The sequence below is a fragment of the Pelophylax lessonae genome (assembly GCF_965119305.1).
Source record: "Pelophylax lessonae genome assembly, chromosome: 8".
In the NCBI taxonomy this organism is placed as follows: Eukaryota; Metazoa; Chordata; class Amphibia; order Anura; family Ranidae; genus Pelophylax; species Pelophylax lessonae.
In genome coordinates this window covers 122,681,783-122,705,501 of record NC_138775.1, presented here as the reverse complement: position 1 = coordinate 122,705,501, position 23,719 = coordinate 122,681,783, and the positions used below count along the sequence as shown (strand labels likewise).

At 44.4% G+C, this 23,719-nt stretch overlaps 1 protein-coding gene across 1 annotated transcript in view; it reads right to left on the bottom strand.

Annotated features, from left to right (window-relative positions):
• The window catches only part of SERHL2 (serine hydrolase like 2), a gene marked incomplete at both ends in the record, with an annotated part of 881,593 nt that overhangs the window by 832,543 nt on the left and 25,331 nt on the right, over nt 1-23,719 (bottom strand). Inside the window, one exon of the mRNA XM_082266295.1 lies at nt 20,592-20,733. Coding sequence (XP_082122421.1) covers nt 20,592-20,733 — 142 coding nt within the window. The remainder of the gene's footprint in view (nt 1-20,591; nt 20,734-23,719) is intronic.

Genomic DNA, 23,719 nt, shown 5'->3' with positions numbered 1-23,719 from the left:
ACTGACAGTCTGTCCCTGCTGCACACAGCAAACCTCTCCCTACACTGACAAAAAGCAGAATGTAAAATGGCCGCCAGGTCAGGTCTATTTATAAGGTAGGGGGTATGTCCATGTGCTGAAATGTCTCAATTGGCTGTCCTGTTCCACCTGATGGATGTGTATGGGTCAAAGTTCTCCCCAATGTAAACTAATATGGCCGCCGCGAACTTCGCCATATGTTCGCAATATCGCCGGACTGCGAACGAGCAAAGTTCGCCGCGAACCACCCGTCGGGCGAAGAGCAAGGCCATCCCAAAATGTGAGTATGGGATCAGTAACTGCAAAAAACAAAAATACGTCAAATCTTTGGGCCCATCTAAGAGTTCATCATGTTGACTAATATCATGCAGCACAGAAAAAACAAAAATGAATCACAATGTGAAATACCTCCTACACTATCCCAGGCAACCATAAGAGATATGTTTCAGAAAAAAAATGTGGATAAATTCAGATGGAAGATCCCAACTGCTGGACAAAGTAATCACAGAGATAATGGTCACTGATAACCAGCCATTTACAATGGTGTCCGACTCTGGATTTAAGCAGTTGATGTCCATAGTTAAAAAGGTACACATTGAAGAGTAGCAAGTATTATCGAACCGAAATGCTGGGAAAGATTCACCAAAAGGTCGTTGAAAAAAGTAAAGGCTATGCTGCAACCAGAGAATGCTGGCAACTCACTCTCATTCACGACTGACTGCTGGTCAGGACAAACAGAGTCACTAATAAATCTTGCATGCCACTTCATTGAGAGCGGATGGACAAAAAGGCAATTGTTGAATACAAAAGTGATGCAAGGATCCCACACTGAGTAGATTAGACAAATGTTTCTAGGCATGTTTGAAAACTGGGGAATAAACAAAGACAGAGTGATGTTTGTGCTCCTTCGAGACTGTGGAGCATACATGCAGAAAGGAATGAGGCTTGCTGATGTGTCAGACCTCAGTTGCATGGCACACAACACCCTCCAACTTGTAAATGATGGTCTGTCAAGCTAGAGAGCTTTGATTGATATAGGTTTTGAGAATCATGAAGAGATTAAAAATGTTGGAGCTGTATGTCTGTATATTAAGAACAGTGTACAGGTAAATATGAGGGATGATATTATTAATGGAGCTATGGAGGAGGTAGAATCCCTATGGGTAGAACTTCAAAGGGAAGGCACTGTGGGGAAGGTAATATTGGGCGTATGCTATAGGCCCCCCAACCAGAGGGAGGAGGGGGAGGCGGACCTTCTTTTACAGATAGGATTGGAAGCAAGGATGGGAAATATCATTATAATGGGGGACTTTAATTATCCAGATATAGACTGGGCAGAAGGAACATCACATTCAGCCAAGGCTCGGCAGTTCCTAAATGTTTTGCAGGACAATTTCATGGGTCAGATGGTGAATGCACCGACAAGAAACAATGCGGTACTTGACTTCTGATTACCAACAATACAGACCTGCTCACGGATATAGAAATATGGGGAAACTTAGGAAACAGTGACCATAGGTCAATTAGTTTCAGTATTAATCAGAGTAATAGGAAACATGAGGATAATATAAGAACACTGAATTTCAAAAGAGCCAATTTCCCAAAACTGCGCTCTCTGCTAGAAAATATCAAATGGGATAGAACCCTGGGAACAAAGAACACAAAGGAAAAATGGGAGTGCTTCAAGAGCATATGTCACGTACCTGATCCGAGGCCGAGATGCAGATAGGGCTCCCCTTTGCGGCTGAGTGCGGCACACCCCTGGGGTTGAGACAGAGGGTGTAGCGCCCACAGCAGCACTGGTTGCCGGCAGGGTCCTGATGGTAGACAGGAGGTCTCTAGCAGAGAGCTGGGCAGGAATACACCGGACAGTCCAAGGAGGAACCAGGAACAACCAGGCAGTAGGTAGAAGACCGGCCAGGGGTCAAACACAGGGCTCAGCAGGAAGCTGCAATAGGTGCAAGCCAAAGGTATAGCAGGAAGGCCAGAAGCAGACAAGTCCGTGGGAAAGCCAAGATCAGGTACTGGAGGGCAGGAAGACAGGAAGCAAGTCCGTGAGCCAAGCCGAGGTCAGATAACTGGAGAGCCAAACTGGAGCAGGGATGGTTAGACTAAGCCGATGGTCTAAGCCTGGAGAGAGAGCAGACAGGTCAGGAACAAGCCGGGTCAAACTGGAATCCAGGAAGTAGCAACACTTAGGAAACAGGAGGAGCTGAAGGCAATGCAGCAATTTGATTGGCTGAGCAGAGTCCTTTTATAGGCCAGTGAATTAGTCTATGGCCTGAGTCCATTGTGACCATGGGAAGTACTGGCGGAGTTGCCAGTTGCAGCATGGCCATTTCTCTGACAGTGCCCCCCCCCCCCAAGGGGCAGCCTCTGGATGCCCAACCGGGCCAAGCTTCCCGGGAATCTCCTGTGGAATTCCTGTACCAGCCTGGGGGCATGCAGGTTACTAGCGGGTTCCCAGGAATTGTCTTCAGGGGGGTAACCTTTCCATTTAATAAGATACGGAGTTTGCCTCCCTTTCTTTTGGCAATCCAGTATGGACTCAACTTCAAATTCCGTCTCCCCTTTCGATCAAGACAGGAGGTGGGGGTATCTTGTCTCTCCCGGGAAATGGACTGGGGACAACTGGTTTGAGCAAGGAGATGTGGAAATCTGGGTGTACCTTAAAGGAGTCAGGAAGTGCCAGCTAAAAAGCCACAGGATTGATCACCCTCTTGACTTCAAATGGACCGATGAACCTTGGCCCAAGCTTCCTGGATGGGCATGAGAGTTTAAGGTTCAAGGCTGACAGCCAGACCTTGTCTCCAATCTTGAGATTCGGACCCTTCTTTCTTTTACAGTCATGAAACCTTTTATAGTCCTCCTGGGCCGTACGCATGGCTTCCTGTAGGGTTTGATAATTGGTTTGAATGAAGCTGATCCGATCTTGGACAGCAGTAACTGTTGCTTCCGGAAGGGTGTTAGCCAGAAAGGGCACTGGTTGGTGGATGCATGAAGAGAATTGTTGTAAGCAAATTCCGCACAGGGGAGGAGCGAGACCCAGTCGTCTTGGGAACAGGTGCAAAAACATCGTAAGTATTGTTCTAGAGTTTGATTAGTTTGCCCATTGCTCTGAATACATATACGTCATGTATTCGATCACATTTTAAAAAGATTACTTAATTACAGTAAGTAATCTTTTTAAAATGTGATCGAATACATGACGTATATGTGTCATAAGTTGGAGGGGCCGCGGCCAAACGCTCCATACTTGACACACACTGATATTCGAAATAATAAAATGGCATGAAGATAAAGTATAACCTTGATATTTAAGTATAATAACCCTGTATTTTTCTTGTCATCTTTTTAGTTGCTCATTAAGCTCTATCCCTTGTGCCCCTGAGGAAGCGGTACATACCGCAAAACATGTCGGGTAGTGGAGTTTGGATCCATTAGAGAGATACACACTGGCTCTGGTATACCCAGGCCGGCTGTGGCCTCTGATGAGTCCGCCCACATATTCAAGGATTTGACCTTATTATGATATTTTATCAATATATGTTTATCATGGTTATGTTTTCATACTGTCTTGTAACATTATTGTCTATTTTTGTCTGTCCCGTTGTTGGGAAATCTATGTGAACAATAAAGTAAAACTTTTTAGATAAATTTCATATACACATTTTGTGTTGTATTGGTTATAGAACGGTACCCTTTAAAATCCCAATCTATGCCCAAATGTTCGATACTCTATCTTATATGTTGGCTGTGTCCAGGGCTGAAGGTGTGCCAACCATGGGTAGAAAATGATCCATTTTGGAAAGGCGATCCACTACCTACAAGATGGTGGAAAATCCTTCTGAAGCGGTTAATTCAACAATAAAGTCCATAAATATCTTTTTCCAGGGTGGCTCAGGAATGGGAAGTGGTCTTAGCAAACCCCAAGTCTTAGTACTTGACCCCTTGTTACGTTGGCAGATGGTACAAGAGCCAATGTAATCCTTGCAATCCTGCCCAAGGTTGGGCCACCAAAAAGAGCGTTGGATAAGCTCCGAAGTCTTCCGCACCCCAAAATGCCCAGCAAGTTTACTGTCATTAAATATTTTAAGAACTTGAGATCTTACTTGGGGAGGGACAAAGATTTTATCCTGATGCCACAGCAACCCTTCCTGTTTTTTCAAGGAGGGGACTTCCAGATCCAAGCAAAGGGCTGAGGCCTGTCGGATTGCTGTCATCAGGCCAGGCTGGATAAGGTGAAAATTATGGGCGGAAAGGATGGTATCGGGTTCTGCTGTTTCTGGGGTATCTGGAAACATCCAGGAGAGAGCATCTGCTTTCCCATTCTTGGAGCCAGGTCGATAAAAAATATGGAAGTTAAACCTGGAGAAATATAGCGCCCATTGGGCTTGTCGGGGTCTCAAACGTTTGGCAGTCCTGAGGTACTCCAAGTTTTTGTGGTCCGTGAGGATCATGATAGGATGGGTGGCTCCTTCCAATAGATATCGCCACTCTTCACTCTAGTGCAAATTTAATGGCCAACAGTTCTCGGTCACCAACGTCATAATTCTTCTCCGGAGGTGACATTTTCCTAGAAAAGAAGGCCACAGGATGGAGGAGAGATTTGAGCCCTTGACAGGATTGCCCCGGTGGCCTCTTTCGAGGCATCGACCTCCAACACATAGGGCAGAGCCGGATCAGGGTTTTGTAGGACGGGTGCAGAGATAAATAGCTGTTTAAGTTTGTCAAATGCCATTTGGGCCTCCTGAGACCACAGAAAGCGGGACTGATGACGGGTTACCTGGGTGATGGGGGAAATAATGGAAGAAACATTTTTCACAAAACGCCTGTAAAAATTAGCAAAGCCCACGAATCTCTGAACACCTTTCTTGTCACAAGGAGCAGGCCAATCTGGGATTGCTTTCACTTTTTGTGGGTCCATGGCGATCCCATCGGTGGAAATGATGAGTCCCAAAAACTGAATGGACCCCTTTTCAAAGTCACACTTCTCCGCCTTGGTATAGAGTCCGTGTTTTCTCAAGGTAGAAAGGACTTTAACGTGACCCCGATGGAGTTCCAGTGAGGCAGCAAAAATGAGGATATTGTCAAGGTATACGATGACGAAGTGGTCAAGAAACTCCTGAAAGATATCTTTTACCAGGTGCTGGAATGTGGCTGGGGCATTACACAGGCCGAAGGGCATGACAAGGTATTCATAATGTCCGAAAAAAGTTCTGAATGCGGTCTTCCACTCATCTCCCTCCCGTATCCGGACAAGGTTATAGGCTCCCCCCAGGTTTATCTTGGTAAAGAGCCGGGCAGTCCAGAGCCTCTGGAAGAGTTCGGGGACAAGGGGGAGCGGATACCGGTTCTTGATAGTGACCTTATTCAGCTCTCTATAGTCTACACAGGGTCTTAAGGTGCCATCTTTCTTTTCCACAAAGAATATACCAGCACCTGCAGGAGAAGAAGACGGGCGAATAAACCCCTTTTTTAAATTCTCATCGATATAGACCCGTCGGGCCTCCAGTTCCTTTTCAGAAAGGGGGAATATCCTTCCAAACGGGATCTCGGCTCCGGGAAGCAATTCTATAGGGCAATCAAAAGGCCGACAGAGGAAGGAAGGACCTCGGCTTTTTTCTTGTCAAAGACGTCCCTTAAGTCCTGGTAAGCAGGTGGGATATCCAGGAGTGGCTCAGGTGTTGGTTGAACAGATAAGCAACTAGCAGGCCCACTAGGTCTTTGAGAGAAGCAATGCTGCTGACAGTAGACAGAAGAAAAGGTGAGTTCCTTCTTGGCCCAATTGATTTGGGGGTTATGGGCTTGCAGCCAAGGAAGTCCCAGGACGATGGCGAACAAAGGGCATCGAAACAGATGAACTCCTGATGACCGGAGTCTGCTGTGGTGAGGATGGGTCCGGGTTTCTAGGATAACTGGTCCGAAACTGGGTAGGGACCCATCGGCGAGATGGACCTCGAGCCTTTGTGTCTTAGGGATAAGAGGAATATGGAGTCTCTTAGCCAAGGAAATGTCCAGAAAACAGCTGCAGGCCCCCGATGGCTCAAAGTTGGACCTCCCCTTCCACCACCTGTAAGGAGACTGGGAGAATAAGGTGAGAGAGCAAAAGTCCAGAAACTCGGCAGTTAAATGGGGGCTGAGAATAAGGCTTACTGGGTCTCACGGGGCAGTTCCAAAGAAAATGTCCAGCCACGCCGCAGTGGAGGCATAGGTTGGCCTGCGGACGTCGTAGTCTCTCATCAGGAGTCAGGGAGGAGCGAACCAGGCCCATCTGCATAGGTTCCCCTTCAGATGCTGCCATGGGGAAAGAGACCAGAGGTGCAGGTGGAGCAGAGGAGATTTTGGGAAGCATCCAGGTAGGCCAGAATGTTTGGAGACGTTCCGAGCGTCGCTCCCGCAGACGTCTATCAAATTGAATGGGCGAGTTGTATGAGACCCTCAAGGGTAGCGGGGGTCTCCACTCGAGCCAGCTCATCTTTTAATATCTCAGAAAGTCCTTGGCGAAATTGATACTTGAGGGCAGCCTCGTTCCAATCAGTGTCAGCAGACCATTTACGGAATTCAACCGTGTAGTCCTCCACTGGGCACTTGCCCTGTAGCAGGGTGTGTAGGGCGACCTCTGAGGTGGCCGTGCGCTGGGGATCATCGTAAAGCTGAGCCAAAGCCTCAAAGAAAGTGTCCACAGAGTCCACAACAGGGCTCTTCTGTTCCATTAAGTTATGAGCCCAGGTTTGGGGTTCTTCAGACAGCAAGGAGATGATGAACCCCACTTTCACAGAGTCCAGAGAAAAGGTCCGGGTTTGCAAGGCCAAGTATAACAAGCAGGCGGTCTTAAAGGCCCTGAATGTCTTTCGATCTCCAGAAAATCGCTCAGGCGTGGGTACTCGTGGTTCAGGAGGCGGAACTAGAATGGAGTGGGCGGAGCTAGTGTGTCCTTGTGGTAACGGGGATGAAGAAGTGCTGGCAGGCGATTGATTGGAGTCTGTCTGAGGCGAAGTGGCCAGGTGTTGCAGGCGACCTTCCAACTGGAAATAATCCTCCTGGAGACTTTGCACTGCCTGAGTGAGGGCGGTGACTTGCTGGCACAAAGCCTCAATTGGGGAAGCACCTCTGTCGGCCTCTGACATGGCTGGATTGTACTGTCACGTACCTGATCCGAGGCCGAGATGCAGATAGGGCTCCCCTTGCACCTGAGTGCGGCACACCCCTGGGGTTGAGACAGAGGGTGTAGCGCCCACAGAAGCACTGGTTGCCGGCAGGGTCCTGATGGTAGACAGGCGGTCTCTAGCAGAGTGCTGGGCAGGAATACACAGGACAGTCCAAGGAGGAACCAGGAACAACCAGGCAGTAGGTGTAAGACCGGCCGGGGTTCAAACACAGGGCTCAGCAGGAAGCTGCAACAGGTGCAAGCCAAAAGGTATAGCAGGAAGGCCAGAAGGACAAGTCCTTGGGAAAGCTGAGATCAGGTACTGGAGGAGGGCAGGAATAAAGGAAGCAAGTCCGTAAACCAAGCCGAGGTCAGATAACCGGAGAGCCAAACTGGAGCAGGGATGGTCAGACTAAGCCGAGGGTCAAAGCCAGGAGAGAGAGAGCAGACAGGTCAGGAACAAGCCGGGTCAAACTGGAATCCAGGAAGTAGCAACGCTCAGGAAACAGGAGAAGCTGAAGGCAATCCAGCAATTTGATGGGCTGAGCAGAGTCCTTTTATAGGCCAGTGAATTAGTCTTTGGTCTGAGTCCATTGTGGCCATGGGAAGTACTGGCAAAGTTGCCAGTTGCAACACAGCCATTTGACTAACAATGAGTCTATGGCCTGAGTCAATTGCGGCCATTGGAAGTACTGGCGGAGTTGCCAGTTGCAGCATGGCCATTTCTCTGACAGCATACTTAACAAAGGGGTTGGCCAGTGCATTCTAAAGGGAAATACATTTGAAAGAGCAAAACTAAACCCTGGGTGGCTAAACTCCAACATAAAAACGCATATTAATGCTAAAGAACAGGCCTTCAAAAAATACAAGGCTGAGGGGTCATTGGCAGCGTTCAAGCATTACAAAGAGTGTAATAAGAAATGTAAAGATGAAATCAAGCCGGCTAAAATAGAACACGAGAGACATATAGCGGAAGAGAGTAAAAAGAACCCCAAAAAATTCTTTAAGTATATAAACGCGAAAGCGAGGCCAGAACACATTGACCCCATAAAAGACGACAAAGCAGGGAAAAGGCGGTAGTGTTAAATAAATTCTTCTCTTCAGTCTTCACAAAAGAATTGGGGGGCTACATTAACCCAGCTCGTAAGACCAAACTAAACTAAAAACACACCTCAGGAAGTATTGCCATGGCTAACAGAAGATAGACTTAGAACTAAACTAGAGAAACTTAACATAAATAAATCACCGGGACCGGATAGCTTGCACCCGAGGGTTATTAAAGAGCTCAGCCAGGTGATTTGCAGACCATTATTCTTGAACTTTACGGATAGTTTACAGATGGGTATGGTGCCAGCTGATTGGAAAAAAGCCAACGTGGTACCAATATTTAAAAAAGGGCAGAGATATATCCCGGGTAACTTTAGGCCTGTCAGCCTAACATCCGTAGTCTGCAAGATTTTGGAGAGGATGTTAAGGGACCACATACAAGACTTTAGTAATGAAAACGGTAGTATTAGTAGTAATCAGCATGGATTCATGAAAAATCGTTCTTGCCAAACCAATCTATTAACCTTCTATGATGAAGTGAGCTGCCACCTAGATAAAGGTAAGCCTGTGGATGTGGTGTATCTGGACTTTGCAAAGGCCTTTGACGCCGTTCCCCACAAACGCTTTCTGTTCAAACTAAGGAAGGTAGGTATGGACCATAAGGTGAGTACCTGGATAGAGAACTGGCTTCAGAGGAGGTGGCAAAGGGTGGTGATTCATGGGGAGTACTCAGATTGGGCGGGTGTGGAAAGTGGGGTCTCCCAGGGTTCTGTCCTGGGACCGATCCTGTTTAATTTATTCATAAATGATCTAGGAGGAGGGGATATCAAGTACAATCTCAGTATTTGCGGATGATACTAAACTAAGCATGCCAATATCTTCTGTGCAGGATGTGGAAACATTACAAGCGGACCTGAACAAAATAATGGAGTGGGCAACTACATGGCAGATGAGGTTTAATGTTGAAAAATGTAAAGTAATGCACTTGGGTGCCAGAAACCAGAAAGCAAGCTACTCACTAGGGGGGAAACCTCTGGGTGAGTGTAGGATGGAAAAGGACCTGGGGGTACTGGTACACAACAGGCTTGGCAGTGGCATGCAATGCCAAGCCGCTGCAAGCAAAGCCAACAGAATACTGGGATGTATAAAAAAGGGGATTCACTCCATAAAATAAAGAGATTATTCTCCCTCTCTGCAAGACTCTGGTCCGGCCACATCTGTAATATGCTGTCCAGTTGTGGGCACCGGTCCTCAGGAAGGATGTGCTGGAACTGGAGAGAGTCCAGAGAAGGGCAACAAAAATAATTAGGGGAATGGAGGACATCAGCTATGAGGAAAGACTACAAGCACTGAACCTATTCTCTCTGGAGAAGAGACGATTGAGGGGGGATATGATATCAATGTACAAATACTGTACTGGCAACCCTAGCATAAGGAGCAAACTATTCCGAGAAAGGGAATAGAAACAGACACGTGGCCACTCACTAAAACTAGAGGAAAGGCGGTTTAACCTTAAACTACGTAAGGGGTTCTTCACTGCAAGAGCAGTAAGGATGTGGAATTCTCTTCCACAAGCAGTCGTATCAGCAGGGAGCATCGATAGTTTCAAAAAACTATTAGATGGGCACCTTAAAGACCACAACATACAGGGGTATACAATGTACGGGTAACAGCAAACACACACGCACATCATAGGTTGAACTGGATGGACTGATGTCTTTTTTCAACCTCACAAACTATGTAACTATGTTGTGCTGTCAAATTTTTTGGATCCTCGATACAAGAACCATGCTTTCTCTTCTGATGATTGATTGGCTAAGGCAAAACAATGACTGACAGAAGATATTCAACAGGAGGTGCAGGAGGTTCCTGCCGAAAAGTCAAGTCCAGAACAGCATTTTTATAATCTGAAAGAGCAGGATACTGCAAAAACCTAAAAATGTCCAAAAAGATAATCTTCTTAATCGTAGTCGAATTGATGGCATGCTCAGTGTTTTATTGGGGCCTAATGCAGAGGATTCTCATGAATCTGCAAAATGAGCCTGGATGGTGAACTTCATCTATATTTGAAGGAACCAGTAATTGACAGAAGAAGTGGCGATCCTCTTCAGTGGTGGAAAGAAAATGAGGCACGCTACAAAAGACTTGCCTCTCATGCTAGAGGATACCTCTCTGCTCCTCTTTCCTCTCCAGTATCAAGTGAGCGTGTTAATGATGTGGCAGCAATATATGAAAAAAACCGAAACCGTTTAACAGGTGAACATGCTGAAATGTTATGCTTTCTGCACTATAATATTGTTCTACTTAACTGAGAGTATTGAAAAAAGTGTAGTACTGTAGTACTATTGTCCACTCCAATCCACTGTGTAGCTTTTTTTATAGCAGTTTTGCACTGACTGCAGTAGTGATTTAAAATCATTGCAGTGAGTGACTGCACTACTGCAGTAGTTTATGCATCATTCACAATCAAATGATGTGAAACTGATGCGCAGTTTTCCTATCAGTTTTCAAGCAGTTAAGGTGTTAAGAACGAGCCTTTAATGTTAATAAACAAACATTAACATGTTGAGTACCAGATTTGTGTCAAAAATTGTCTTTATTTTTCTGAACTTTAAATGTACAAAATATCGGCCCATACCGATACTTTGTGACCAAAATATTGGTATCAGTAATGGCCCTGAAAAAACCATATCAGTCTATCCCTACTTGAGTGGTTTAAGGGGAAACACGTAAATGTGTTGGAATGGCCTAGTCAAAGCCAAGTTGCTGTTCACAAGCACAAACCATCCAACTTGAAGGAGCTGGAGCAGTTTTGAAAGGAGGAATTGGGAATAATCTCAGTGGTAAGATGTGGCAAGCTCATAGGGACTTATCCAAAGTGACTTGGAGCTGTGATTGCCACAAAAGGTCGCTCTACAAAGTATTGACTTTGGGGGGGGGGGGGTGAATAGTTATGCACATGGACTTTTTCTGTTATCTTTGTTTGCCTCACAATTAAAAAAAAAAAAAAAAAATCTTCAAAGTTGTGGGCATGTTCTGTAAATTAAATGATGCAAATCCTCAAACAATCCATGTTAATTCCAGGTTGTGAGGCAACAAAACACGAAAAATGCCAAGGAGGGTGAATACTTTTGCAAGCCACTGTATATAACATAGTTTGTAGACTAACTGTCTCAAATACTAAATAATATATACCGATTTGGGTTATTTTTTACCAAAAAAGGTATCAGAATACATACTTAATACCTAAAGTTATGAAGAAAGATTATATATTTGCAAAATTTTATAACAAAACCAAAGAAAATTTACCTTTTCCAAAATGTGTGATATTTTTTTAATTTATATAGCTAGCATTGGGGATGCCCGCTTGATTGCGAAGCGCTGCTCAGTCCCCTGCTATTAAGCGACCTAAAGGAGACACAGAGCTCGACCACCACACCCGGATTTCAGCCTCATCATCCTTAGGTGATCCATCAGCATGTCAAAGTGGTGGAAGAACGCTGGCATGCCGCAGAAACTCACTCATTTCTTCCCTGCATTGGGACTCTGCTCCAACCATGATGGTGCCGGTGGGACTCACAGAAGCTCCTCATGGCAGGACCCTCTATCCAGCACTAAAAGACCCACTTAGCGGCCTGTGTCTCCCTTCACAGCAGCTACAGAAGGAGATTCCTCACCTCCCTACTCACCTACAACTGCCAGCCCTGTCAAATCTAAACTGAGAAGAGAGGACACTACACAAACAAAATCACCACAGCATCCTGTAATTTCCCCTCTCCTTCTAATCAACAGTCAGATACAGAATACATTCCCTGCATCTGACCAACCAATATCAGAGAAGACTATGAAAAGTATACTCAGATCTCTCAGGCAGACCCTCCATGCAGATCTTTCAGCTGCTGTCTCCTCACTATCTCAGGCCGTTCAGGGACTTGAACAGCATGTCAGCCATCTAGAAACCAAGATGGAGGAGATTCTCTACTTACAACAACCTCATAGAATCACACCCAGACCATTACAATGAAATTCAAGAGCGAAGATTAAAACTTGCTGACTTAGATCGGTCACGCAAGAATAATTTTGAATTCCCAAACATTCCCATAAAATGTGCAGCAGACCTGACCCTCTTTCTCCAGCAATTGATGCGGTCCTTAACCACTTAAGCCCCGGAGGATTTGGCTGCTAAACGACCAGAGGGTATTTTGCGATTCGGCACTGCGTGACTTTAACGGACAATTGCGCGGTCGTGCGACGCTGTACCTAAACGAATTTGGCGTCCTTTTTTTCCCACAAACAGAGCTTTCTTTTGGCGGTATTTGATCACCTGTGCGATTTTTGATCACGCGCTATAAACAAAAAAAGAGCGTAAATTTTGCAAAAATAGCAATATTTTTCCCTTTTTTTTATATGAAATTCCCCCAAAAAAAATGTAAAAATCAAAATTTTTTAATATTTTCGGCCAATTTGTTTTATGCTACCTATGTTTGGTAAAAAAAAAAAATCGCAAAAAGCGTATTTTGATTGGTTTGCGCAAAAGTTATTGCGTTTACTAACAAAGGGAAAGATTTGTCATTTTTGTTGTTTTTTTTTTTAACGCGTAATGGCGGCGATCTGCGATTTTTTTTGCGGTACTGCGACATTGCGGCGGAAAGATCGGACCCTTGACTGACATTTTTGACACTTTTGGGGTTACCAGTGACATTTCTACAGTAATCAGTGCTATATATATGCACTGTTACTGTAAAAATACACTGGTAGTGAAGGGGTTAACTTTAGAGAGGGAGGGGCTGTGTGTGTCCCTAGGGGCGTGATTCTAACTGTGATTGGCTGTGGCTTCAACTGTATGCAGAGTGATCAATGGATCTACATAGTAGATCCATGTGATCAGCTCTCATACAGAGAGGAGAATGACAGGCAGCTTGTTTACACAAGCTGCCTGACTTTCTCCCTCTCCCCCGCCGATCGCAGAGTGGCCGGCGGCGATCGGGTCCGCCGGTCACACGCGCGGGGGGGGTCCGTGACCACGCGGGAGCGCGCCTCCGGCGGCGCGCGCTCGCTCCCTAAACCCTCACAGGCGAGCGACGTAGACCTACGTCACTTTGCCTGTGAGGGGCTGACCGCCGCCGTAGATAGTCGTGCGGCGGTCGGCAAGTGGTTAATTCCCGAGATAACAGACCTTGAAGTGGCCATAGATAGGTTGATTTTTCTTTTTGATTTTTCTTTTTGCCTGACACAAGACCCAGGGATATTTTCACCCGCATCCACTTCTTCCAGGTCAAGGAAAGGGTTATCCTCGCAGCGAAACACTCTGCTACACTACAGGAGCCATTTTCAGCCATCAAGCTCTATACTGACCTTTCTAAAATAACTATGCAAAACAGCGAGATAAAACCTATACTGTCTGTACACTGGGGGAAGCCTGCGTCTCTTACGAGAATGGCGCATCCTCCCTATGACCCAAGGAGAGCCTTCAACACCACCATCACACCAAATAGAATCCGACTGGTCAATTCAAGATACTTGAACTGTTTTTTTTTTTTCCTGGTGGTTGACTCTGCCACTTTCACCTGGGGTACTGCGGTATATGTTTTATAGTTTGTTTTCTTTTGCCAATCACCACTAGGGATTTGCCTGATTTCCTATTGGTCTAGACTGACCGTCATACCCCACACAGCCTTGCATCTTGCAGTTTTTCTGTACAACTGCACATTGTCTCCCTTTTTTTCACCCGAGACCTTTTTGTTTTACACTCGCCTTGATCCTCGCTCTCAATTTATTATTTGCCAAATGCTTACACCTAAAACTCCACTCCCTTAAATTAGCTTCAGCATTACCTTTTTTTCTCTCTATTACCCATCTGACACCACTTTCCTGCCCACGTCTGACGTCCTACCATCTACCTAGTGAGGACACTCTACCCTTATCCATCTAATACCTCCAAGCTCACCTCTTGTCTTCATCCGCCAATGTCCGCAACGTCCTCCAGAATGGTCTCTCTTAATGCCAGAGGCTTAAATAGCCCATACGAAAGATCAGCCCTTATAAAAAGGAAAGTACTAAACTATGAGGAGACTTGCTCATGGTGCAGGAAATGCCTTTCTCTACGTCTAAAACTCCCTCATTTAAATTTAAGATTTTTGACCATCTTTTTCTGGCCTCGGCAGAGAAAAGAAAAGAAATGTGGAGTGCTTATAAAATAGTATTCAATACTCTCCAATTCACCCTCATCCAGACGATAGCAGACCCCCAGGGTCACCACCTCATACTTGCCTGCAGCATTAATGGCACCACATATACCTTGGTCAATGGATCCTCCTCTTTGAAACGCTCTCACCATGAGACTCTAAATCACCTACTTCGCCAACATGACTTATAGGATATCTGGGGCTGCCAAAATGGTTCAGAAAGAGTCTTTACTTACTACTTAAAGTAAAGATATGTAGAGCCAAAGGATGAATAAATTCAAACAAAGTGAATATCAAATGCCAAAAAATAAATTATAATAAAAAATGAATAAATATAAAAATAAGTAGATGAATATACAGTGCCTTGCGAAAGTATTCGGCCCCCTTGAAGCGATTTTTTGCCACATTTCAGGCTTCAAACATAAAGATATAAAATTGTACTTTTTGTGAAGAATCAACAACAAGTGGGACACAATCATGAAGTGGAACGAAATTTATTGGATATTTCAAACTTTAACAAATAAAAAACTGAAATACTGGGCGTGCAAAATTATTCAGCCCCTTTACTTTCAGTGCAGCAAACTCTCTCCAGAAGTTCAGTGAGGATATCTGAATGATCCAATGTTGACCTAAATGACTAATGATGATAAATAGAATCCACCTGTGAGTAATCAAGTCTCAGAGGTCCGTTTAAAGCGCAGAGAGCATCATGAAGAACAAGGAACACAACAGGCAGGTCCGAGATACTGTTGTGGAAAAGTTTAAAGCCGGATTTGGATACAAAAAGATTTCAGAAGCTTTAAACACCCCAAGGAGCACTGTGCAAGCGATAATATTGAAATGGAAGGAGTATCAGACCACTGCAAATCTACAAAGGCCTGGCCGCCTCTCTAAACTTTCAGCTCATACAAGGAGAAGACTGATCAGAGATGCAGCCAAGAGGCCCATGATCACTCTGGATGAACTGCAGAGATCTACAGCTGAGGTGGGAGACTGTCCATAGGACAACAATCAGTCGTATACTGCATAAATCTGGTCTTTATGGAAGAGTGGCAAGAAGACAGCAATTTCTTAAAGATATACATAAAAAGTGTCGTTTAAAGTTTGCCACAAGCCACCTGGGAGACACACCAAACATGTGGAAGAAGGTGCTCTGGTCAGATGAAACCAAAATCAACACTTTTTGGCAACAATGCAAAACGTTATGTTTGGCGTAAAAGCAATACAGCTCATCACCCTGAACACACCATCCCCACTGTCAAACAGGATGGTGGCAGCATCATGGTTTGGGCCTGCTTTTCTTCAGCAGGGACAGGGAAGATGGTTAAAATTGATGGGAAGATGGATGGAGCCAAATACAGGACCATTCTGGAAGAAAACCTGATGGAGTCTGCAAAAGACCTGAGACTAGGACGGAGATTTGTCTTCCAACAAGACAATGATCCAAAACATAAAGCAAAATCTACAATGGAATGGTTCACAAATAAACATATCCAGGTGTTAGAATGGCCAAGTCAAAGTCCAGACCTGAATCCAATCGAGAATTTGTGGAAAGAACTGAAAACTGCTGTTCACAAACGCTCTCCATCCAACCTCACTGAGCTCGAACTGTTTTGCAAGGAGGAATGGGCAAAAATTTCAGTCTCTCAATGTGCAAAACTGATAGAGACATACCCCAAGCGACTTACAGCTGTAATCGCAGCAAAAGGTGGCGCTACAAAGTATTAAGGGGGCTGAATAATTTTGCATGCCCAATTTTTCAGTTTTTTATTTGTTAAAAAAGTTTGAAATATCCAATAAATTTCGTTCCACTTCATGATTGTGTCCCACTTGTTGTTGATTCTTCACAAAAAATTACAGTTTTATATCTTTATGTTTGAAGCCTGAAATGTGGCAAAAGGTCGCAAAGTTCAAGGTTGGTGAATACTTTCGCAAGGCACTGTATATCACAATCCAAAGTGCATGTACTCACAAATGTGATAAAAATGATCCAGGTGATAAAACGAATATCCGTGATTAATGAAATATAACTTAATGGATGATTGCTATCAAAATAAAGTGCTCGTGCTGATAATATCTAATGGTAAAACATTAGCATACACAAGTGGGAAAAAAATCAAAAAATTGTGCAAAGTCCATAAACAATAAATCAATAATTTCTTCCGTGCTGTGCTGATATCCAGTGACCAGGTGCTGGTGCCTAAATATCATAAAGTGACTTGGTGCATTAATAATAATGATGATGGCCGCTCACCTCCTGGTTTGGTTCACAAATTATAATGAGCCAAACCCACTTTTTGCACACACAGGTGCTGTATAGTAAGGGATAGGTTACCTCCTCCTGTCCTCCCTCTTGAAAAAGGTACTTCAGGGTAGGGTATAACGGCTAGGCCCACAGTGCCAAACAACACAATAAAGGGGATAGGATGGTCACCTCATCATAATCATCTCTCCACCATCACGTATGTGTGCATATGTAAAATAAACACAGTGATCTAATGCTCTTTGTAGCAACTGGTTTATTGGAGTAAAAAATACAATAAAAAACTCACATGAACTGGCACTCAGCCAGTGCAGGCAAGGACAGCAATGGTAGGTGCTGTCCGTGCCTGCACTGGCTGAGTGCCAGTTCATGTGAGTTTTTTATTGTATTTTTTACCCCAATAAACCAGTTGCTATAGAGAGCATTAGATCGCCGTGTTTATTTTAGATTTTTATTTTCAGATATATTAACACCACACTTAGAGCCCATTCACACTAGCACGACTTGTGAGGTGACTTGTGTAGCCCCAGGTCGCTTGACATAACAAAAGCAATGTTAATCAATCAGTGCCGTCTTAATTGGCACTACTGAAGTCGCTCCGACTTCAGAAAAGGGTCCTGTACTACTTTGAGGCGACCTGTGATCCGACTGTCCCATATACTTCAATGGGAGTCGCCTCCTTATCTTAATTGAAGCGACTTGTTATCAGACTTTCCAGGAAGAAGAAAGAGATTAGCCAGGCATTCTCCACAGACAAAGTCGCCTGTCTCTTCAAAGTAGTGCACAAGTCTCTTCCAAGTCTCTAAACAAGTCTCTAAACAAGTCTCTAAACAAGTCTCTAAACAAGTCTCTAAACAAGTCTCTAAACAAGTCTCTAAACAAGTCTCTAAACAAGTCTCTTCAAGTCACGGGCGACTTTCTGGTCGTGGTAGTGTGAACCGGCTCTCAACAAACCTCTTAAATTTTGCTTCCTCCTCTGGAGTCTTTTCTTCTGAAATGTTACAGTCTGTTATTACCACCATTCCCAAACCAGGTAAAGACCCCCTGGACACAGCCAACTACAGACCTATATCTATTCTCAATACCAATATAAAGCTCTTTGCTAAGGACACTGCACGAAGACTTATGCCTTTTAGGCCCTCCTTAGTACACCCTGACCATGTGGGATTTATTCCTGGTCGACAAGCTCCAGACGCGGCAAAACGCCTGATTAATCGCATTTATCACTGAAACACTCTTAAAACACCTTCTCTGCTTCTCTCCTTAGATGCAGAGAAGGCCTTTGACCGCCTTCACTGTGGGTTTCCCAAAGCCGTCTTGCACAGATTTGGTTTTCATTGATGGTTTCACTAAGCAATTCTTTCCCTCTATTCTAATCCCAGCGCAATGGTCCTCTTCGGGTATCCTCTCAGTTCCCTTTAACATAATAAAATGGCACCAGACAAGGGTGTCCATTGTCCCCACTAATGTTTGCACTAATAATGGGAACTCTTGCAGTCAAAATTCGCTCCAACACACAAATATCCAGTATTCCCTTCCACAATACTGAGCACAAACTGAGTTTATTTGCAGATTATGTAATCCTTATGGTAACAAACCCAATGAGATCTCTCCCCTCTATTCAGGCAACCCTAGCTGACTTCAGAGCTATTTCGTATTATAAAATCAATGCTACCAAGTCCTTACTATTAGCCTTACATCTGCCCCACCCTAATATCACGCGGATAAAAATTACCTTCCCTTTTTCCTGGGCTGTCCACTATTCCATACCTAGGTATTCAGCTCCCCTCCACCACCTCAAAGATTTTTGAAGTAAATTAGAAACAATTCCTTCAAAACCTTCCCCAAGACTTGCGTACACTGCGCTCTTTCTGACTTTTTAGACTAGGTAGAATAGCCACTATCAAAATGCTAATACTCCCTAAAATGTTATACCTTTTTCGAACCCTTGCGATTCCATTACCATCCCATTTTTTCACCTCTATACAATGTCAACTTACACGCTTTGTATGGGACTCAGACTACCCTAGACGTGCTTCTTATATAATGATCAGACCGTACAAGAGAGGAGTCGCCGGACTCCTACGCATACAAACGTATTACTAAGTGACACTATTAGACCAACTCTACCATTGGTGGCACTCTGCTATCTAAAACATTTGGTCAACTATGGAAACTTCCATCACTGCCCAGCCAAGCTCAATGGAACCCTCTTGGCCATCAGTGCTGGGCTTCCTTCACCATCCTCATCATACCCTAGCATCCTTTAAATCCTGGAAAGAGCTCTCTACATACTCCTCATTCTCTCAACCTTTGAGCAAACTCCTACTATCCATTAAATGCCTTTACCAATCCACTACCAACCTCAATCTGTACAACTAGCGAATGCACAACATTACCCACATCGAAGATCTGTATACCAACCAAAACCTTAAGCCACTGAACGCCCTCCGTACCAACTATAAATTACCTGCCAAAGTGGCATTTACTTATATTCGTATTTTACACTTTCACTTCCACTCCACGTCACTGCAGACTGCAATACACCTTCCAACATGTGCATACCAGTTTTACTCTGACTGGTAATACCCTAGGAAAGGTATCTCCCTCTTCTATGCCACCATAAGTGGTGACAGACCGTACTCCAAAATCCCTCCATTGCAAAAATGGGAGCCAGAGATAGGGGAATCCTTCTCAGCATCACAGTGGCAAAAAGCAATTTTAACTACTAACATGGCCTCTTATTGTTCCAACCATTGGGAGCTTTGCTTCAAAACTTTACATCACTGGTATCTACCACCCTTCAAAGTTGCAAAGATCGATTCCAGACCACTCTCCATTATGCTGGAGACTTTGCAGAGACAAAAGGCCCTTTGATCCACATTTTAAGACACTGTAAGTTTCTGAGATCCTATTGGCGCTAAATTGTAATCTCTGACATCTCAGGCTACCAAGTTTTCCTAATCCTGCTCTAGCATTGCTACATCTAGGAATTGAAGCCTTCCCACCCAGCTCCAGATCCATTATCATACATCTATTACCAGTAGCTAAATTAAACATTACCAGACTATGGTGTACCACAACCTCACCTTCCCTTCACATCATGATTGATGACTTACATGTAATATGGAGAGAATGATTGCTCGTAAAAACTTCCAAATGCAGCACTTCACCTCACTTTGGTCTTCCTGGCTCTCCCATTCCAAATGCACTTTAAAGTTATGTCAATTAATGTATTTTCCTGATATTATAGACCTGTTTTCCCTGGGTCCTGTCTCCTTCACCTTTCTTGCTCCCTCTCCACCTCCTCCCAATCCACCCCCAACTTTCTTGCCCTCTGCCAATTCTCTCCCCCCCAACCCCCCCCCCCCCCCCATGTCAGGTTTGAGTACATTGATCCACAAGTGTTTCCAATGTTAATACACTCTGTTGCTACTTTTTTCCTAGATACTGCAAGTTGCAGAATACAACCCCCCCCCCCCCCCCCCGCACACTGTGGAAATTGTTAATGTAATATTATATTACAAAAGTATGTTACTGTGGTATCATTATGACCATTTTTTATTTTCACATTTTTACTTCAAACCTGTACCCTTTGAAAACTTCAAGAAAGATATATTGAACATAGAAAAAAAAAAAAACAAGAGAAAGCTCTATCTAAAAAGAAAACAATAAAAATTTAATTTGGGTACAGTGTTGTCTACCTGAGTAAATGGCATTCAAAATGTGACAGCGCTGAAAGATGAAAATTGGCCTAGACTGGAAAAATGTGAATGTGTTCGAACTTGAAGTGGTTTATCAAATCCACTAATAGCAAGATTTGTACACTTTTTTTTTTTAAAGCTCTGCTAATGCATTTTCTATGCAGAGAATCAGAAGGTACACTTGTTTTGAGTTTCACAGCAGTTGTGAAAATGGTTCAACTCACCTTGAGGGAGCAAAGGAATAAGTCTATCAAAAGTATTGGCGTTATCCAACCAGCCATGTAAACAAAGAACAGGGCGGCCTTCACATGGGCCCCATGCTTTGGCTGCCAAGTGTCCCCATGGAACTTTAAAGCGCAGTTCTGAAATGCAGAAAATAGTTTGTTAGGAGATGGTTGTGCTGATTCATGGGTCATTGCACCACATCACATGTGAATAATCAACAATTAGAAAAAGTTAAATGTGGGACTTTAAGTTGCCAGTAAAATACAGATAATTTTTATACAAATATAAATCTCTTTACGAATACAGTACTATTTAAACATACTGCATTTAGTACATCATTTACATCACTTATTAAGAGTGATACACATACTTACACTTGCCCTTGTTTTCTATCCCTTCAAGGAGTTTTACATAAATCTAGCATTCTTACAGCTGCAGTACTGAGAGGGGAACAGAGTCTACGCATTTTGCAACTTTGCTTTCTCAAAGGATGGGAGGGATTGCATACTGTATATCTTTAAAACCATAAATGCCATACAGTACATGCTATTTGTCTGAAGCACAGCAATTCTACAAGCATATAAAGAACAAATAATTCCCTTACATGGCAGTATCCACCCAAAAGAATAAAAACCTAGGGCCTACCAATTTAGCACGCACACCTGGGGATAGCCTCAAGAGCCCAGGAAACTACAACTTTAGTATATAGTATTCTCCTAAAATGGAAAGTAAATACCAATACCAAGCTTTCTGGCTTTTAATGCAAATTGGACAATCATTTGTCTCCGATATGGGGTGCCAATAGAAAAAATTGGATATTTGACTTACCATAAAATCCATTTCTCTCATTTCATTGACGGACACAGCTCCTGATTCTTCTTAACCATTGGGATATACTGCCCCCTACAGGAGTAGGACATTAGGCAGGAAAAAGCTTGACTACGCCTATTGGAAGTCCCAGGAGGTATAGACCCCCAATCAGCTATAGGCACTCAGTTTTGTTACAAGCAGTGTCAGAAGAAAGCCAACTCCACAAAAGGGGTGGGTGCTGTGAATATCAGAGAAATGGATTTTACGGTAAGTCAAAAATCCCATTTTCTATTTCGTTCATTGACGGACACAGCTCCTGATTCTTCTTATCCACTGCGACGTCCCAAAGCAGTGTTAAACATGAGGGGTGGGAAAACAGCAGAAAAAAATTCCCAAGGCTAACCATAGCCAAACCAGGTAACATGGAGCTCAACCATAACAACTGGAGCTCACCTGAAAAAAACAATACACCCTCAAAGAGGACTAGATCCTCTAAACAGCAGCCTGCGAAACCTTGCCACCAAAAGAAGCATCCACAGATACTAAAACATCCATTTTATAAAAATTTGTAAAAGTGTGTACAGACGACCAGATGGCCGCCTTGCAAACCTGCATCACTAATACCTGATGACGGAAGGCCCAGGAGGCACTAAGCACCCGAATAGACTGTGCCTTAACAGGGAAAGGAGGAATCTGACCCCTAATTGAATAGGCCTGAATCATTGTCTGTCTGATCCATCTGGAAATGGTCGCAGCAGAAGCGGCCCACCCTTTGAGGTCCAACCGTGAGTACAAATAGGGAGTCTGACTTCCTAAAAGACTCTGTAGCTGCCAGGTAAACCCCAATTGCCCTAACCACATCCAGGGAATGCAGAACAATTTCCTTAGGATGTTTAGGGACATAGGGAAGGCAACACAATATCTTAATTCAAATGGAAATCAGAGACGACCTTTGGAAGGAACATCGGACGGGGACGAAGAACCACCTTAGCTCTGTAAACCAACAGGTAGGGTGAATGACAAGACAACGCCGCCAGCTCACACACCCTGCACATAGAAGTACTAGCCACCAAAATGGCCACCTTCTGGGACAATGTAAGCAGGGGAAACTCCCGATATTTTTGAAGGGAGATTCCTTGATAACTGACCACACCAGTTTGAGGACCCATGGCGGTAATGGAGACCGCACTTGAGGAACCGAGTATCTAGCTCCCTGGATAAAAGGTACGCACCAGGGAATGTGTGGCCAATGGACATTGAAAGAAAAACCGCCAAGGCCAAAACAAGGCCCCCCCCCACCGTTAGAGGACAGCCAAGATCCAAGCCACCGAAAAGGAGCGAAGGAGAACCCCAAAAAGACTCACACCACGCAACGTACGTCTTCCAAGTACGATGGTAGATCTTCCTAAAGGTAGATTTTCTAACCTTAAACCGCGTAGGAATCACAGATTCAGACAAACCTTTATCCTTCAGCACCTGCCTTTCAACAGCCAAGCCATAAAAACCAGCGACTGTAAAGCAGGATGGAAGATTAGCCCTTGGGACAGCATATCTTCCCTGAGAGGAAGTCTCCAAGGAACATCAGGGGCCAGCTGTACCAGATCAGCATACCAAGACCGGCGAGGCCAGTCTGGAGCCATTAGGAAGACTGAGACCATGCCACAAACCTCTTGTACCTTCCATGGAATGTTTACAGCAGAGAGGGCTGGAACGATAGTTCTGCCCACCTTAGAATGCCAACTACTTCCCGATCCGCCAGGACAATTCTTGTTCCCCCATGGTGATTGACATAGACCACATCCGTGGCAGTGACCAATGAATTAGTACCAGACACCCCTAATGATGAATTGTCCAATGATCCAGACAAAGTCTGATTGCTCGGAGTTCCAGTATATTGATCGGCAGTCTGGACCCTTCCCACTTCCCTACCCGGACAGGCTGGCATTTGTGGGGAAAACCATCACTGACTTTGGACAACATTCAGGCCTGCGGATTAACTGAGACAAATCTCAGATACTGCCCCTAGACCCCTCTGCCCCTACGGCTGAGTCTGCGGATTTACCGCTCGCAAGAGTCTCCAGGATCCGCTATCTTGGGGTCCTGGTTACCAAGACCACATCGGATTATGTTCCTGACAATGTGGAGCCTTTAATCCCGATGTTGAAACAACATGTACAAACCTGGGCTAGACTTCCCTTGGGCGTGACGGGCAGGGTGAACTTGATCAAGATGATCTTGCTCCCTAAATTCTTATATGTCTTTTGGCACTCTTCTGTCTTGATCCCCCTGAAATTATTCAAGGTGATAGATGCTATTC